This window comes from Crocuta crocuta, unplaced genomic scaffold (assembly GCF_008692635.1).
Source record: "Crocuta crocuta isolate KB4526 unplaced genomic scaffold, BGI_CrCroc_1.0 scaffold466, whole genome shotgun sequence".
NCBI lineage: Eukaryota > Metazoa > Chordata > Mammalia > Carnivora > Hyaenidae > Crocuta > Crocuta crocuta.
Window position 1 is genome coordinate 1,726,965 of NW_027529672.1, and position 17,867 is coordinate 1,744,831.

A 17,867-nucleotide genomic window follows, 5' to 3' on the forward strand; every position below is an offset into this window, starting at 1 on the left:
CCGCCCCATACATTGTTTCCCTCCTACCCTTCTATTGCTCTCAATTTCACTTTAGCGCATCTGGCCACCTTTCTTCTCTACAGATGAGCCTCAAGCCTTTGCACGTGCTGTTTCCCTGGCCTGGATTGTACATTCTCTAGATTGCAGGGTTAGTGAATTTAGTCACGTGTGATCTTTTCTCATTTGTTACCTTCTTAGTGAGGCCTCCCTGTGTTTAAAATTTCAGCCCTGTCCTCACTCCCTTTCCCCAGCTTTAATTTTCTTAACAGTTGTCACTTTCCAATATTCTTAGTCACTTTATTGTTTGTCTCTTTCTTCCTGTTCACTGCATATCCTGGTACCTAAAATAGTGCCTGGGATGTAGGAGGCATTCAGGTATTTGTTAAATCTGTGAACAAACCCTTCTGGAAACTGGGATCTGGACAGATACTTTATGCTCCTTTCTTTTCTGAATTTTAGATTTTTTTTGCTTTCTTCCTAGCTTTCTCTCTCTCTCTCTCTTTTTTTTTTTTTTTTTTACTTTACAGACTACCCCTGGGGCTTGACCCTGTGGGAGTAAACTGGACTTTCTCCCTGTCAGAAAAAGATAGGAAGTTGGTATAATGGTCTTCCTGTAAGAGAAGGCCTCAATTTGTCAGTGGACAGTCTATGGATATGAAAACCGTGAAGTCGTTTCTTTACCTTAAATTTCTGTATCTTCCTGCCTTCACTGATGAATATTTGACAATTTGATGAATGTATGATATAAAGAAAAAATCATGTTTGCTATACCTCAAGTCCTAAATCAAATACAATTTTTATTTGAATATTTTATATTCAGTTGTAATTTGATCTGTTGTTTCTATCTGACATTTTGTCCCATGTGTTAAACAACAGATGCATCTTTCTTATGTTTAGCTTTCCAGTGACCCTGCTAATGAAGATGGGAAGGATTTGAGATTGGGGTGGGAGGGTGTTGAAGGTGTAGGGGAAGAATAATCAAGCTTGTTTAACAAGTACATGTTGAAACTGGATTTTTATGCTGAAAATATTCAGTTGCCCCTTGACAGTGACATAGAGAATTTGTATATCAGTAACGTCTCCTGTTGCTCCCAAGTGTTGGGGTGGTGACCTGTGTGTCACCAGTGTCCCCTGTTGAGAATCACTGACCTGTGATTAAATCGGAACCTCCTTATCAGTGAGCATGCTGGAATGGAATCATGAGGCATATAGTCTGGATTATTCCTGAGCAAAATTTTGATATGTTTAAAAACTTACATGATTCTGAAAACAGAAAATATGTTCGAATTAACCTTTTCTTTCAAGTTGTCTACCAAGATAGTTCTATTTGATCTAATAGTTCACCTTTTCTCATAATTATGTTGAAAATAATATTTATGGCATCTGTTTTCTGTATGGATGCTAATCGTATTCTGGCCCCTTGCTTGTCTGCTGTCTCCTGTATGCCTGCTTCAGAGTGCCAGATGCCCCTGTACAGATCCCTAATGCTTGTGTGGTGCTAAGCATGGGAGAATGTGTTTGTCTGTTTGCTTTCACTAATAACTTTTTTCATTTTAGTTTTTACTTTTTTCATTTTAACAAAAATGAGCAAGGTATATAGGCTTATTAACATTTACAAATATTTGATGTATTTGGTATTCTTAAGAATTATGCATATGGACGGTTTTTCTCCAGGAAATAAACTTATCAAGGTTGTGTTAGTGTTTTTCTGGAAAGACAAGTGTATTGCAAGATATAATGTTCTATGGTGACTTTTTTATTCCTGGTTTTGAGATATGGTATATCTGGTCAAATGAGCATTGTACAGCAACCCAAACAAGATTGTATTAATACTATATTTCTTAAAAAATTTTTTAAAAAATATGTATTTTGAGAGAGAGAGAGAATGTGTGCATGTGCATATGCGAACAGGGGTGGGGGTACAGAGAGAGTGGGAGAGAGAGTCCCAATCAGGCTCTGCGCTGTCAGTAGGGCCCGATCTCACGAGCTGTGTGATCATAACCTCAGCAAAAATCCAGAGTCGGATGCTTATTTAATCAACTGAGCTACCCGGATGCCCCTATTATATTTCAATGGAAGAAAAAACCCTTTATGGTTAGTTTTCGTGAGATGGTAGTATGAACCGGAATGATAATTTGCTGGTATATACCAAGAAAATTACCACATCAGGACAAAGCAGAAAAGGAAATCCTTGACATAAGACACAGTTGCCATTTTACCCATTTATTAAGATGACTTTGTGGCTGACTTTTTAACTTTAGAGGAAACTCCGGGCATTTTAAGGAAAGAAATAGAAGAGGCTTCTATTTTCTAGTTTGGTGTTCTTTAGCTTAAAAAAGTGTTAATTTGCTAAAAAAATAAAAATTATGAATTTAATGTACAGAGATACCTTATTGATGACTATCTGAAGGCACAAAACATGAAATACCTTACAAAATACACAATCAGTGAGAGGAGTTAGTGTCTAAATTTGTATTTTTTAGTTGCCCACTACTGTTTGCTGGTTCTCTTTTTCTCATTTACATGACTGATTGAAATAGTGTAGCAGGCAGAATAACGCCCCCCGGGCCCCCAAAAATGTTTCAGTCCTAATCTCCAGAGTAGAGTATATGAATATGCTACTTTACATGGCAGAGGGACAGACCCTGAGGTGGAGAGATTACCTTCTGTTACCCAGGTGGTCATCATAAGGGTCCTTATAAACAAAAGAGGGAGATGAGAGAACATGTGTCACCGAAAGAAAGGTGACAGTGGAGCAGCAGAGGTCTTAGAGACGTGGGGCCACGAGCTGAGGAATGCACGCAGCCTCTGTAAACTGGAAAAGGCAAGGCTCCCGCCCCTCCCCGAACCTCCCCAAGGAGCAAACCTTGATTTTATTTCTTTAAAAAAAAAATTTTTTTTAATGTTTTTTATTTATTTCTAGGAGAGAGAGAGAGAGAGAGACAGCGTGAGCAGGGGAGGGTCAGAGAGAGAGGGAGTCACAGACTGAAACAGGCTCCAGGCTCTGAGCCAGCAGTCAGCACAGAGCCCGACGCAGGGCCCGAACCCACGAACCGCGAGATCATGACCTAAGCGAAAGTCGGACACTTAACCGACTAAGCCACCCAGGCGCCCCATCTTGATTTTATTTCTAAAATCAAGTGAGGGCCATGTGGACCTTCTGATGTTTTCCAGATTTTTAAGATAAAAAATTGGTATTGTTTTAAGCCACTGCGTTTGTAATGACTTGTCACAGCAGTGATAGGAAATTAATACAAACAGCATTTTTTCCCCTTAAATTACAAATAGCAAGTTCAGGGTGTCACCTGTGCTTCTGACCTACTGTTATAAATGTTAGGTTTCCACGGCCACTGCTTGGGTTCAGTTAATTTGTGAGCAGTGCACACAGAACTCAGGGAAACCTTTTACTTACTTGATGACTGGTTTATTGTGAAAGCTTAGAACTCTGAACAACCAGGTGGAAGAGATGCAGAGGGCAAGGGAAGGGGCTTTGCACGTCCCCTGTTGGCTGCCACTCTCCCCGCATCTGTACACATTCACCGGCCTGGAAGCGCTCCGGGCTTCATAGTTCAGGGGTGTTTACTGTTCAGGGGTGTTTATTGAGGCTTAATTACACAAGTAAGAACCATCAGACCTTTGGCCATTGGTGATTAAGTCACCCGTTGGCTCCTCCCCTCTCCTCTTCCCAGGGGGTGGGAGTGGGATGGGGCTGACAGTTCCAACCCTCTAATCTCAAGGTTGGTTTCCCTGGCAACCAGCCCCCATCCTTAGGAGTTTTCCAAAAGTCACCTCATTAACATAAACTCAAGTGGAGAAAGGAACTTGTTTTATGAATAACAAAAACCATCCAAGCATTCTGTGTCTCTTTATCTGTCTGGAGCTATTTCAGGAACTGGGAACAAAACTAAATATTGTAACAAAAGATACCCCTAGCGATCTTTGGAAATTACAAGGGATTTAGCAGTTATGTGCCAGAACAGGAGATGAAGATCAAATATATGTTCCTTTTTTGTTGTTGTTGTTGTTCATTTTTTGTTGTTGTTTTTGCTCTGTATGTTTGAAAGGAGAACTGTTACAAGAACTCTTGAATAAAGTTTGATGCCTGTGAGTATTAATGTTTTTAGTCCGCCATTTTTCCAAGTCAGCTAAATGAATATGCCTAGATGACGCTGATCGCTGTGCCTCGACATAGTCAGTCACTTGCTGATAGTTCTGGGCATTCTGTGGTTAGGCCGCATTATTTGTACTTGTACGGTCTTTTTTAATTTTAAAAAATTTTTTAAATGTTATTTAGTTTTGAGAGAGAGAGGGAGACACAGAATCCGAAGCAGGCTCCAGGCTCTGAGCTGTCAGCACAGAGGTCACCGTGGGGCCCAAACCCACAGACCATGAGATCATGATCTGAGCTGAAGTCAGGCGCTTAAACCGACTGAGCCACCCATGCGCCCTCCCTTGTACGGTCTTTAGTGTGGCATTTCTGTAGTATTCTGTTTGCCTGTTTTCAGTTTGGTCCACCACAGCTGTTCGGACAGTCTATTTTCCATCTTTAGATTTTTTTTTTCTGCCCTAAGGAGCTGCTTCGTGGCCCTCACTACTTCTGAGTTTTTGGTAGCCTAGTAGCAGGTCTTTGTTTTAATACTTAGTTTTTAGAGGTCATCTTCTGGGGGTTTAGAAAGGAAGCTAATGAAATTGTTCACTGTTCCTTTAGGACTTAGGTTACGGTTATTTTTTAAGTGCTGGATTTATTCCAGGATGCTAATGGACCACTTTGTCTGATTATGAACTTGAGTTTGTGTTGGTATCAGACTGAATATTTTACTGGAAGATACTCTTCTGATTTAGTATCCTTTTTCACCTTAACACATTGCTTTTTTCCTTAATACAGGTAGGACCTGGAAAAAGGCCTTGGGTCTTTGACATTTAAAACCCTCAGATTTTTTAAAGAACATAAAAAATAAAAATGGTTTGTTAAAATATTCTATTAAAAGCTTTTAATAGAATCCAAAACCATGCAGCCTCCCACAGCAGATGTTTGGCCCTGCCTCCATAAAAGGAGAGTTAGCTGCTAGCGTGCCTGCACCGCCTTGTATGTCCTTCGTTAACTCTCCGTGATCCTCTTACGCAGTGGGACGGGGTGTCGCTGTAAAACTGAGGCGTCTTGTTTGCTCCGTACACATCCTGGTTTGTGAATCTCCTTCCTGACCAAGGTAGTTAGTATTGCAGGTAGCAGAATTACTTTCAGCAGCGTGAATGGAGTATTATCTTCAGACAACTTTTGCCTTATTTTTCTTCAAGTTTCTAAGGATTTTCTCTTGTGATTTGAGCTCTGGATATAAAATAAAGTTTTTTGGTCATGATTTTAAGTGAATTGTGATAATTCTCAGCATTGTAAAAGGTTCTCATCTGTAGGGAACATGCACATACTTTCTTTCTCCTGGCTGGCGCATTCTGGCTTTTGAAAGTGCTTTCTGACATCTGGGATGAAAAAAGCTTCCAGGAATGAGTGTGTCTGTTAAGGCAAATGGATGAGAATGACAGAAATAGCCGCCCCCCCACCCCCACCCCATGGCATAACTTCTGGTTGCCTTTGGTCTGGGATGCAGTTTCTGGCTTTTAGAAATGATTGATTACACTGGCCTGCCAACTAATAACGTGCCCCCTTATGCTGAGAAAGGGAATATGTCAGGTGATTCTTGTGTGTATGATACTGACATTTGAATATACATCATTGGTTTAGTAAAGACTTTCATTTTTAGAAAGCACTATATTAAAGGAACATACTGAGTTATGAAATCCAAATGCATTGTTTAAATATTAAGTAGAAAAAGATATGTATAGACTCCAGCGAACTTTACTATTGGCCATAAAATAACTTTAAAACATTTATTAAAATAAGCTATGCACGTGTTTAAAAAAACTCAGTATAGAGGGAGGAGTTTATAAAGAAAAACAGTGTTTTTTCCTTCACCTCCAGTCCCATCCGTTTCCCCCATCAACCTTTTTTCTTCTGAGAATTTCCAAACCTGCAGACAAGTTACAAGGATAATACGTAGGTTGGATACTGTATGCCTTTGACCTAGATTTTCCAGTTGTTAATACTTTGCCACATTTACTCTCTTCCCTTCTATTTGTCTTTCTCTTTTTCCTGAACCATCTGAGAGGTAATTGCAGATGTCATGGCATTTTGCCCCTTAGAAGTTCAGCACGTCTGTCCTAAAAACAAAGACCTTTTCCCTGCATAACTACACAGTGATCTAGAAAATGTAATACTCAGAGTCCACATTCAGCCTTAAGACGAGCTGAGGCACTAACCCCATTCCATCAGGGACCCTGCATCTTACTGGTTTGTGTTGTCTCTTTAGGCCCCTCTCATCAAAACAGTGCCTCAGATGTTTTGGCCTAGGCCTTTCGTTTCCTCTTTCATGAGATAAACAGTTTCAAAGAGTCCAGGCAATTTTTTTCACAGAATGTGACACTCAATTTGGAAATTATTCGATTAAATTAAATCGAATAAATTTCCTGGGCTCCTGGGTGGCTCAGTCAGTTAAGCGTCCGACTTCAGCTCAGGTCATGATCTCACGGTTTGTGGGTTCGAGCCCTGCGTCGGGCTCTGTGCTGACAGCTAGCTCAGAGCCTGGAGCCTGCTTCAGATTCTCTGTCTCCTTCTCTGTCCGCCCCACCCCCGCGCTCTCTCTCTCTCTCTTTCTCTCTCTCTCTTTCTTTCTTTCTCAGGAATTATTTAAAAAATCTCTAAAAAGAAAAGATTAAAACATTTATCTTTATGGCGGGGGGGAGGATACTGCATAGGTGATATGTTTGAAGCAGCACCTCTAGTAGGTCTGAATTGTGTCCTTGTAGCATTTTTTCCACTTTTTGAGAAATTTACTTTGTGGTAAAACATATGTAAAACTTTTTTTTGCCATCTTAACAGTTTTTAAGTATGCAGTTCAGTGGCATTACGCACATTCATATCGTCGTGCACCCACCACCACGGTCCATCGCTAGAACTTTTTTCATTTTGCAAAACTGAACTGTGTATCCATAAACAGCCTCTCCACCTCCCCTCCCCCAGCCCCCGGCAGCCACCGTTCCACTTTTTGTGAATGTGACCGCCCTCTGTGCCTCACACAGGTGCCGTCCCACACTGTCCTTTTGTGACTGGCTTGTTCGGTTTAGGGTAGTGTCTTCAGAGTTCATTCATGCTGTTAGCATGTGTCAGAGTTCCCTTACACTTTCTTCTTAAATTTATTTATTTTGAGAGAGAGGGCTTGAGTGAGTGGATGAAGGCCAGAGAGAATTCCACACAGGCTCCATGCTCTCAGCGCCAAGCCTGATGTGGGGCTCGAACCCATGCACTGTGAGATCATGACGTGAGCCGAAATTCTGGAGTCAGATGCTTAACTGACTGAACTGTAGACGATTTCAGAGATAAGAAAAGCTATGAAAAAAAAAAATTTACAGCAGCAGTGTCTAGAGGAAATCTGCCGTGTTTTTGTGAATTTTAGTTTTTTTACATATTTTAAATGTAATTGAAATTATGTATATATATTTGCTGAACTTTACATTTTGAGGAAATTAAAATGTTTTCATCTGTTAAAAAACGAATGTATAAGTATGACATCATGTTGCCATACTCTAAGTTAACCTACCCCTTATTAGTAGCCTTTGGGGTTATTTGAAAATTTTTTATTCTGAGAGTGTTTTGGTGAGCAGAATTGTCAGCATTTCTAATTATTTTCTTACGATACCTGAAATGGGATTATATGATCAAATGATATGAACATATTTAAGGTACTTTGTGCGTATTGGTGAATAGCTGCCCGGAAGAACTCTCTGGATTATGGCCCATCAGTGGTGTGAGGATGACTGTGCGGCTGTGTCTCTGCTTAGGGCTTAGTAAGGGAGGTGTGCTGCCTTGGTTAGTCCTTTGTACTTTTCCCTGTGAATTGTTCTGATTTAGGTCTTCTGTCCATTTTCCTTTGTGATTTTAGCAAGTTATGTGAAGTTTAAATATAAATAATACACAAAAATATGTACCAGTCATATTTGTTGACAATTTTCTTTTTTCCTTGAGTGTGTGTGGGGGGGAGGGTGAAGGGGAGAGTTGTACTAATAACACTTTATCTTTGTTGTTTTACACAAGCTTTTAGATTGTACTAAGGATTAAAATATTTTTCTAAATTCCACTAATGATTATTATTTCCACATGGATTTGTGTGGTTCTGTTATATATAAAATGATTCTACATGATTTGTTTTGAGGCCCTTTATTTTGATGTTTATTTTTTATGTCAGTATCACACTTTTGGTTAAATAAGTACGGCTTTATTATGTACTTAACAATCTGATAAGGCAGGTGTTCATCCTCTTCCACCCTCCTATTGCTTTCCAGAATTGACTTAGTTTTACTCTTTCTTTGTTGGCCCCTTTATTTACACATTTAGATATTCGTTGAGTGTGTTCCCAAGCACAGTGAGGGAATTCTTGGCTCTCAGCGAACTGCTGCCCTGGGAGAGGAAGGTAAAGTTCCACAAGTCAGCACAGCGTGGGAAGTTCAGTGGAGGAAGGATGGGGCGCTAGAGGGGCAGCCCCATCTCATCTGAGGATCTGGGGAGGGCTTACAGGAGGAAGTGACGTCTAAGCCAAAACCTTAAAGAGAAGAGGGGAGAGTGTTTTGATCTGACGGAATTGTGTGTGTTATGACCTTAGAGTCAAGAGAGCATGGCCTGTCCATCCAACTGATGAAGTTAGTGGGGTTGGTCTGTGGCGTGGGAGCTGCAGGTAACGCTGCCGGGTGATGCTGAGCCTTTCCGGGCCCGTTGGCCTGGTCAGGGATTTCAGTTAACATAGGACGTTGGGAAACATCTGGAGGGAGACTGCCTTAACCAGATTTGTGGTTTAGGAAGATCCCTCTGATCGTAGCGTGGAGACTAGATTGGAAAAGGGGCAGCACTGGAGGCAAGCCCACCACTTCAGAGCACAGTACACCTGAGGGCGGGTGCAGTCTTGACCAAGGATAGAGGCAGTGGCGATGGGGTGGGGGGGTGTATTTGAGAGACTTCTTTAATGGCAGGATTGATAAAACTTGGCAGAATTGATATGGGGCTGAGGGGAGAGGAGGACTTAAGAAAGATGTCCAGTGTTTTGGTTTGGACACTTGGGTTGGATCATTTTCCCCTAAACGTAGGAGTTGTGAAGTTCAGTTTTAGTTTTTATTTATTTTATTTCTTAGTCTTTATTTATTTCTGAGAGAGAGAGAGAGAGAGCGAGAGCAGACAAGCAGAGGAGACACAGAATCTGAAGCAGGCTCCAGGCTCCGAGCTGTCTGCACAGAGCCCCACACTGGGCTTGAACCCACGAACCACGAGATCATGACTTGAGCCGAAGTCGGGCCCTCAACCTACTGAGCCACCCAGGTGCCCCTGAAGTTCAGTTCTAGACATGATGTAGTGAGGCTGTCTAATGGGTTGTTGGATATTTGAGCCCGAAACTTAATGAGGAAAATCGACCACTCTGCTTATGTGGATACTTGTGTGGCTGCGTCACCTGAGGCTGTGGAACTTCCTCTTGAAGTGGCAAATTATAGGGACTTTCTTCTTTTGTGCCTCTGCTTCAGGACCTTATCAAAATGGACCAAGTAACATTTTAACATCTCTTCCAGTTTCATAAATGTCTTAATTCTATCTGTATTTTTTGCTAGAAGAAGAGTTAACATGGATATATTATGGACAGTGTAATAATGCTACATGGCATGAACGTTTTTCCTTTTGTCAACTCTTTTATGACTTGAAAAATAGAGTGGGTTAGATTATTCAGTAGTCCTTCCAGGCCTGGTGAGGTTTTTACTTGCAGTCAGAAAACTTCGGGGACTTGATTTTAGTGGTGTTGTGGTTTTGACATACTATTTTATATAACTGGAACCCTAGGTTTGTTTTGGTGGTGGTGGTGGTGGTGGGGTGTGTGTGTGTGTGTGTGTGTGTGTGTGTGTTTTGGAGAGAGTGAGACCGTGCAAGCTGGGGAGAGGGGCAGAGAGGGAGAGAAAGAGAGAAAATAGTAAGCAGTCTTCATGCCCAGCCTGGAGCCTGTCTCATGGCTCCTGTGATTCCATGACTCTGGGATCATGACCTGAGCTGAAATGAAGTTGCTCAACTGACTGAGCCATCCAGGTACCCTTGGAACCCTAGGGTTTTTTGTTTTTAATGTTTGTTTATTTTTGAAGGAGAGGGAGAGAGTGCGAGCTAGGGAGGGGCAGAGAGAGAGGGAGACACAGAATCCGAGGCAGGCTCCAGGCTCTGAGCTGTTAGCACAGCCTGATGAGGGGCTCAAACTCACAAGCCATGAGATCATGACTTAGGTGCCCCTGAACCGTAAGTTTTTAAGAACCTTATTATCCCCTCAGATGACTCTTTTGGGCAATATTTTCAGTGACCTTTGTAATTTGAACTCTCACCTGTCGTCTTTAATTCATGAACACTGGCCCTCATCTCTGATTCCCCCTCTCAGAGATAACTTTGTGACCTGTTCATTTAAAGCCTTCCATTGGACTTTCAGCAGTAATTCTTCCTGAATGGCGAGGTGGTCTTTCTTCTGAAGGTATCTGGTGATGCAGGCAGTTTTTCATGACTTTGGGGATTTGTATTTCCCTGGCAGTTAGGTTAACAGTACCATCAGAGATGTAAAGAGGTAGAAGCTCCAAAGTATAAATTATATTTGGCATAGTTTGTCATGATTAATAATAGAACATTTAAAGGCCTTAATTAGAGATTATTTTGACTTCTCTTATCATTGAACCTTTTATTCTAAAGAGAATGTTTTCATAACAGTGAGGTTATTGAATGAATTGAATAGAAGCTCATCTTGATATAGTATAGATTAAAGAATTTATTTCCAGTTTGTGATTTTCATTTCTTCTTTTGGAAAAGGTTATTGTTCTGTAGCACTATTCTAGGAATAGAAGTGGTAAATTTTCACTAGCTGCCATTGATTATCATGTGAATAATGCCTCTAGGAGGTGGTCTGGGGTGCTCGCACTAGCACTATTTCTGCGATTGGCCTCGGGCTTGTGCCTACTTGAAGATACACTTGAAAAGTACTGAGGTCATTTTATTCAAAAAGTAGCTCATGTCTTGAGTACTGAATGAGATTGCTGCGAATATGAATATCTGAGCCAAGTTCATGATTGAACTATAGCCAAATGGTTAGGAATATAAAGAAAAAGTATTATTGGGTGGCAGAGTTTTCTTTTTATTATGCAAAACCACCTAAGAGAACTAAACTCTGGGGAGAGGAAAGCTACGTGGACGTTGTGGCTGTCACACAGGCATCTTTCTGCTGACCATGGTGACGACATTGTGAACACTACCACTTAAAACTAACTTTTCTCTTTAAGGGCTCCTGAAACTGTGCCAGCTGACTCCAAGTCCACCCTGACCCCACAGCATAAACCATGCTGTGATGTCACAGCTACCATAGAACTCCAGGGTAATGTTGAGCTGGCCCATGTGGGCTCAGGTAAGTCCTGGCTTTTTTTTTTACCATTTGGCATTCTTTTCAAAGTTAGTTATCATTATGATTTTTTGTCATAAAAGAAAATAAGGCAAAACTTTGAAAACTGTGCCATATATTGGGGAAAAAATAAGTCTGTTTTCTAAACATCTATGAGCCAGCTCCATATTCTAACCAACGGAGTTCCATAGTAGCTGTGAAGTCCCCAGTGAGTTTTGACCAGTGGCTTCAAAGTATGTTAAATTCCACTCCTGGCCCAGCTTATAGAACAATATGAACTGTTTTGTTTGTTTGTAATATGTAGTAACTTTCATTTACTTCTAGGTATTCATGTTTTTAAAAGTGTATTAACCTTTCCCGTGACCTGTAATTCCACAACACCGCCTAGTTGGCTGTGTATTTCACTCAGTCAGTTTTGAATGTGTGAAACCATAGGTTAGTTTTATAAAGTTAATCTTCTCAGGGGCCGTCAGCTGTCCTTTCAGTTGGCCTTCATAGCATGGAGGAAGAAGGGACAGAACGTGTGATAATGTATTTGTTAGGTTTTAAAAAAACCATATTAAGAGAAAGATGCTTCAGTTGCTCTCAGAGAGGCAGTATGAGAGGTCAGGGACGAGGGAGCGTGGGTGCGTTGCCTCTCTGCTGCTGGAGCCCTTCTGCCCTGTCCTTGTTCCTCCAGGTGAGAGGTTAGCACTGGCTTTATTTTCTGTCTTTTCCTGCCTAGCAGCTCTTCTAGCCTCTTCTTCCTTTTCTTTATCCCCTGGTGTTAGAGTAAAAACGTTATGTGAAGAACTCAGAAGCCCTTTCGTAGGTTTTGCTTATATTCTGATACGCATTCTNTGATCTGAGTATGGGCCAAATCCTTTTAAAAACCCTGTTTACAGTGCAAACCTTCACCATCTGTCAAGAAACCGTCTAAACTTTAATCAGTAGCTGTCCTTGAACAGTGTGTCATAACGATAGACCCAAAATTTGGACAGTTCAGTGACAGTTTCCTGAAATCTGTAATAAATGTACTCGTCCTTGTAGCTGAAACTGTGAGTTCTTTATTATAGTTAATGAGAAGAATGGAATCCTGTGTTCCCAAAACATTAAACAATACAATATTTTTCTTCAGAATATTACTTTGTGCCTATACTTAAATTTGTGTTTTTCGTGTTCTAGAAGACTTGAAGGAGTTTATGCTGTGAAGAATAGAGAACAAACCCTCTAATAGCTTCATTCTCCTTTCCTGCCCTCCTGGGTTTCCTCTGTGCTGGGGAGCAGCACACCCGGTCTGGGGGCAGCGGCTATTGTGCTGTTTGGGTTAGGACACTTAGAAGTCTTGGTTTTGTGCGTGCATATGTATGCGCTTTACTGAAATAGAATTGATGTACCGTGCATTTCATTCTGTTCATAGTTTTAAAAATCCACTTAATTTGAAAGCTCTTTGGGTGACATTGCAAACCATAGTTCCAAAGCACACCGTGCCCTTCCCCCCTCTTTGATTATGCTATTGAGTTTCTAGTTACAGAAATCCCTCAGAAACATTAGTGAGGAAATTCTTAAAAGAATTTCTAAGAGGAGATTCTTGTAGACCCCAGCTACACGGTGAATTAGCCGGCATGGTGGAGACAGTGACTTAGAACGTCCCCCCGCCCACTCCCGCCGGAAGAAGAGTTACTTGGCGGCCATCTTCGTCTTTGGGGAACAGAAGTGTGTGCGTGTGCACACGTGCCGAATGAGGTGCATGATGTGTGTACCGTGCGGGGCTTCCTCTCTCTCTCTCCACGCCACTTGTTGCGTCTTCGTGGTCCTTGGGTTGCTTTTGGCAGAGCTGAGAACATTTCTTCTGTCATACAGAGAAAGTTATAAATGTATATTTTTATAGGCCAGAGCTTACAACCTGTAACAGGTGCAGTGACCCCGCGGGCCCCGGGAACAGGGATAGCTTCGGTAGGACTTGAGTGAAAAGTAGTCGCCTTCACAAGGAGATGCTATATACACAAAAGGAAATGGAGTAGGGCATATTTAGTTCTAAAAAGATGAACGACTTTAAATGATTTAAAGATCATGAACTTTCTTTGATTATTCTCATCTGTTCATTAAAACAATTAAAAAATTAAAGCAGAAATTTGAGAGATTTTGTGTACTTGATAACCATAGATTTGTTTTTATTTCAAGTAGGATTTTCTGTGTCTGTTCTTAAGGCTCGCCCTTTGGAGAAGATCCATGCCAGTCATATCACCTGTAACCCTGATGACTTCTCTAGGGCACTGCGCCTCGTGAGGGAGTTTTAAAGCCCCTTCGGTATTGGGGGGCGGTTTACAGCTGTATTTAGGTGTTTGTATTGAAGAAGGTATTGACCTCCATTGCTGTGAAATTAAAAATTCCTGTAAGAAGGTGTTCTCATTTGATACCATGGATTCTTCACCTGAAAATTATAGGTGTTGGCAGCACAGTGTCCTTTTTCTGGAGAGTGGGTCTAGATTTGCAGAAAGGACCTTTGACCACAGAGTGAAAACTTTTGAAGCTGGCCTTTTATGGCCCAGAGATGTGCTGATAAAGGACTGTTTTGAGCATAGGAATCATGTTTTTACTGTCTGTGTTTCTCACATTGCCTAGCATAGTGCTTTGCATGTCATGGGCATTCAGTGAACGTGGGAATTATCATTTTAAAGATTTGCTATTATTTATTTTTAAATTAATTTATTATTTTTAAAAAATGTTTATTTTTGAGAGGGGGGGGGAGGGAGGAGCAGACAACACAGAGCCTGATGCAGGGCTCAGACTCACCAACCGGGACATAATGACCTGAGCTGAAACCAAGAGCTGGCTGGTTAGCCAACGGAACCACCCAGGCACCCCAAGATTTGCTGTTTTTAATAACTGGGAGATGTCGGCATTGTACCAATCTGTTATTCTCCAAGGAATAGCTCCTGTTTCTCTAATTCAATTTGACAATAAAGAAATACTTTTAAAGAATATGCTGTGAATATTTTTAGCTAGTTCTAACATTTTACCCAAAAACAAATTTTTCGTGATGTAACTTAGGAAACAATTAAAATCATTTGTTCCTGGAGTCTTGGGGTGTGTCTGTGTGTGTAACACTATTTGTGGTAAATTAAAGCTTGCCTACATCTGTATTTATTTGTTTTTTTTTTGCCGAAGCTATTTATTGTTCGTAGATCTGTACTGTACTGCTTAGTAAATAGAATTACTATCTTAACATTAATTTGTGTTAAGATTAGTAACATGGCTTCATTGGAACAGAACGTTCTTTATGGACTTGGAAAAAGTGATACCTGGTTTATCTCTCTGTCCCCCAACTGATTTGTAATGTTTTATTTTAGCATATTTTTGTTCTAACTCATCTGGTTCAAGTTTTACTGTATTCACACTTAATGAGTGTAAGGAAGACTTGGCTGTGTGAGGTTCTGAAATCAAAATGTCACTCACTTTAACTTACATTGAAAATGGTTTTAATTGCTCTGAGTTGTTTCAAAGCTAACCAGCAGTATGGAAGGCTCAGCCCTTGTTTCAGCTTAGAGAATTTGCGGTGTGAAGGGCAGGAGAGCCCCGCGCCAACAGGAAGCCCATCCCCGTCTCCTTGGCTTCCGCATAGTAGGAGCAGAACAGGAGTTTAGTGTCTTCTGTAAAGTTGTTTCTCATACTGGGGTTACTGATCTTTGATCCAATGAATACATGATGGTTCAAATGATTCCGCTAAACCTCGCCGGAGCCTGGAGCCAGCGCTGATGCGAAGGTACGTACCTAACTAGGCGGTTCTAGCTGTGGAAAGAAATTAGAGGGGAATACACCAGTTTTCTTCACTGTTCTTTAGGACATTGAAATGTTGTCCCAGGATCCAGGAGTCCTAGAGAAACACTTAGAAGGGTTTATTTAGAGTGTATGCAATGGGTTTATGCCTTTTGAAGACAAGTAGAATTAAACTCTTTTCTGTCTTGATGCTTGTTCTAGGGGTTGTAGAAGGTGATCTAGCTGCTATAGAAGCGTACAAGTCATCCGGAGGGGACATTGCCCGTCAGCTCACTGCGGATGAGGTGCGCTTGCTCAACCGCCCTTCTGCTTTCGATGTTGGCTATACACTCGTCCACCTGGCTATACGCTTTCAGAGGCAGGACATGCTAGCGATACTGCTCACAGAGGTGAGTGTGGCCATTTGGGTTAAACATTGTTTTATGGGAACGAACTGTGTTCATTAGTTTTCATTTTTGATGTAATGTTTTTCTAAACTGTTCTTAAATGTTTTAGATTCTTCTACTCCCTTTATAAATTAACACCAAACTTGAAGCTTTAACAGCATTTAATTCTTAAGGGTGTATGCTTTTAAAACAGGACATTTTGCCACAATATTTGAATCCTTTCTTGGATTAAAAAAGACACTAGGATGTGTCTTTCTTTCATTCAACTAATACTTATCGAGTACCTTCTTTGTGCTAGGCACTGTGCTAAAGACATTGGCTGTTCCTTCACTGAGTCTCAGAAAAGTAGAGAAACAGGTCATTCTGCATAGAGTGTGTTGTCATATATGCCTGTGGCTAGCCATTGTTTAGCGAGTTAAGAGTCCAGTGACGCCAGAGGCACCTGATAGAGGAAGGGACGGCTTGAGAGAGAGAGAGAGCTGGAGAGAGAGAGCGCCACGGTGTAAAACAAGGGGCAGGCTTACTGTGCATCTGATAGGGGGAGGGACTGTTTTGAAAAGCAGCAATGTGATTAGAAGTACTAGCCTTCCGGAACAGGGGATGCAGCAGTCAGGGATAGTTTCTGTAGTGTCTGATGTCTGGCTGTGTTTGCGTTGTATATTGGCAGGGCCAGTGCTGGGAGCAGTAGTTGCTGTTGGTGGCAGGAGACCGGATGGAGAGGCAGCTGTGAGCCAAGGCTCAAGTGTGCAGGGGGCTCTTGGGCTCCCCTCAGGCTGGTGGGGGACTGAGAAAGTTGCAGGGGCTGTCATAAGGCACTGGCCTCCTCAGAGCAGTCTGGGGACAAATGGGGGTGCAGTAGAGAGATCCTCTGGGTATTTATTATTTATCGCCTAACAGGTCACCTCAACTTAGCAGCTTTAGTGCAGAAACCGCTGTTTTCTCACACAGTTCCTGGGGGTGAGGCGTCCGGGAGCAGCTTCTTGGCTGAATGATTTTGGCTCAAGTTCTCACAAGGTTACAGTCAGATGTTCAGAACTGCAGTTGTCAGAAGGCTTGATGGGGCTAGAGGGTCTGGTTCCAGGCACACTCCTGTGGCTGCGGGTAGGAGGCTTCCAGTCCTTGTCACATGGGCCTCTCCATAGGACAGGGTTCACCCAGAGCTAGTGACCCGAGAGACCCAGCGCGCCTGTAATCTAAATGGAAGCTGCAGGGTCTTTAAGATAAAACTGAATTTAGGGAGTGACATACCCTGTTTTTTGCCATGTTCTTTGGGACGCAGAGACCAACCCTGCTGCACCGTGGGAGAGGTGGGAGGGGGTGGGTCTCCAGGGAAGGAACAAAATTGGTTGTGGAATCCAGCCTTGGTGGGGCAGCCGCTCCGGAGGACGTCACTGAAGGGGTGAGTAGGGAGACCGGACTTAGATGTGCCTGCGGAGAGAGGACAGAGCCCAGTACTTTGGGACTGAGAAGAGGAGAGCGGTGTATTTCGGGGATATGTATCAGGGGCAGGGACTTTAATTGGATTTTAGGGTCATGGACTCTGCTGGTAGCCTGCTGGAATCTGTGCACTCCTTTTCAGAGTACTGGTTTTAAATGCAGAAAATAAAAAAGATCACAAGGAAATCAGTTATATTGAAATAGTCGTTTTTCAGAATTATTAGATTTGTGATATATAATAAGGGGATGCATTTTAAGACTAGGCAAGCGGTTAGTGAAAATGAAGAATTTAAATTTAATGGAAATTCCCATTCACGTTCAGGGACCCTTCCCAACAAATTCATGTGCCCTAAGTTAAGAATTACTAGCCTAGGGACATAAGGTTGAAGAGGCTAGAAGACAAAGGGGTAGGCTTCAGGGTCCGGGGCTGCAGGGTGGGGGGCGGGAGGCCGCCTGACCACTCCCCCCTGTAAGGTTCCCCCTTACAGGAAAGCGGGGTGTTCGCAGTTTTCACGCTATGGTTCAAGTTGTTTTTGAAGAAACCGTCCTAGGTTTCGGAAGGGGGCAGAGGGCTAGCAGATTAGAATAAGCTATTTTTGAATTTATTTTGGAATCCATTTAAACTGTGACTTGAGAAATTGTTCTGTTCCAAAAACATATTGATGCCTCATTTTCCGTAATTGGAGTGTCACATAATGATTGGATTTGTGGAGTCAAGAGGTAGGAAGAATCTCATTGTTACTGGTAATCCTGGCCAATAAAAATGTTTATGTTTGTGTTG

The 17,867-nt window shown here is 41.9% G+C and overlaps 1 protein-coding gene across 3 annotated transcripts in view; it reads left to right on the forward strand.

Annotated features, from left to right (window-relative positions):
* The window catches only part of ZRANB1 (zinc finger RANBP2-type containing 1), a 43,137-nt gene that overhangs the window by 10,527 nt on the left and 14,743 nt on the right, over window positions 1–17,867 (forward strand). For 2 of the 3 annotated variants that reach the window (XM_077762953.1, XM_077762954.1), the window contains one exon: window positions 15,465–15,652. In XM_077762953.1, coding sequence (XP_077619079.1) covers window positions 15,465–15,652 — 188 coding nt within the window. Of the gene's footprint in view, window positions 1–15,464; window positions 15,653–16,289; window positions 17,049–17,867 lie in introns of those variants that run through there. The other variant, XM_077762955.1, reaches the window with a different exon arrangement.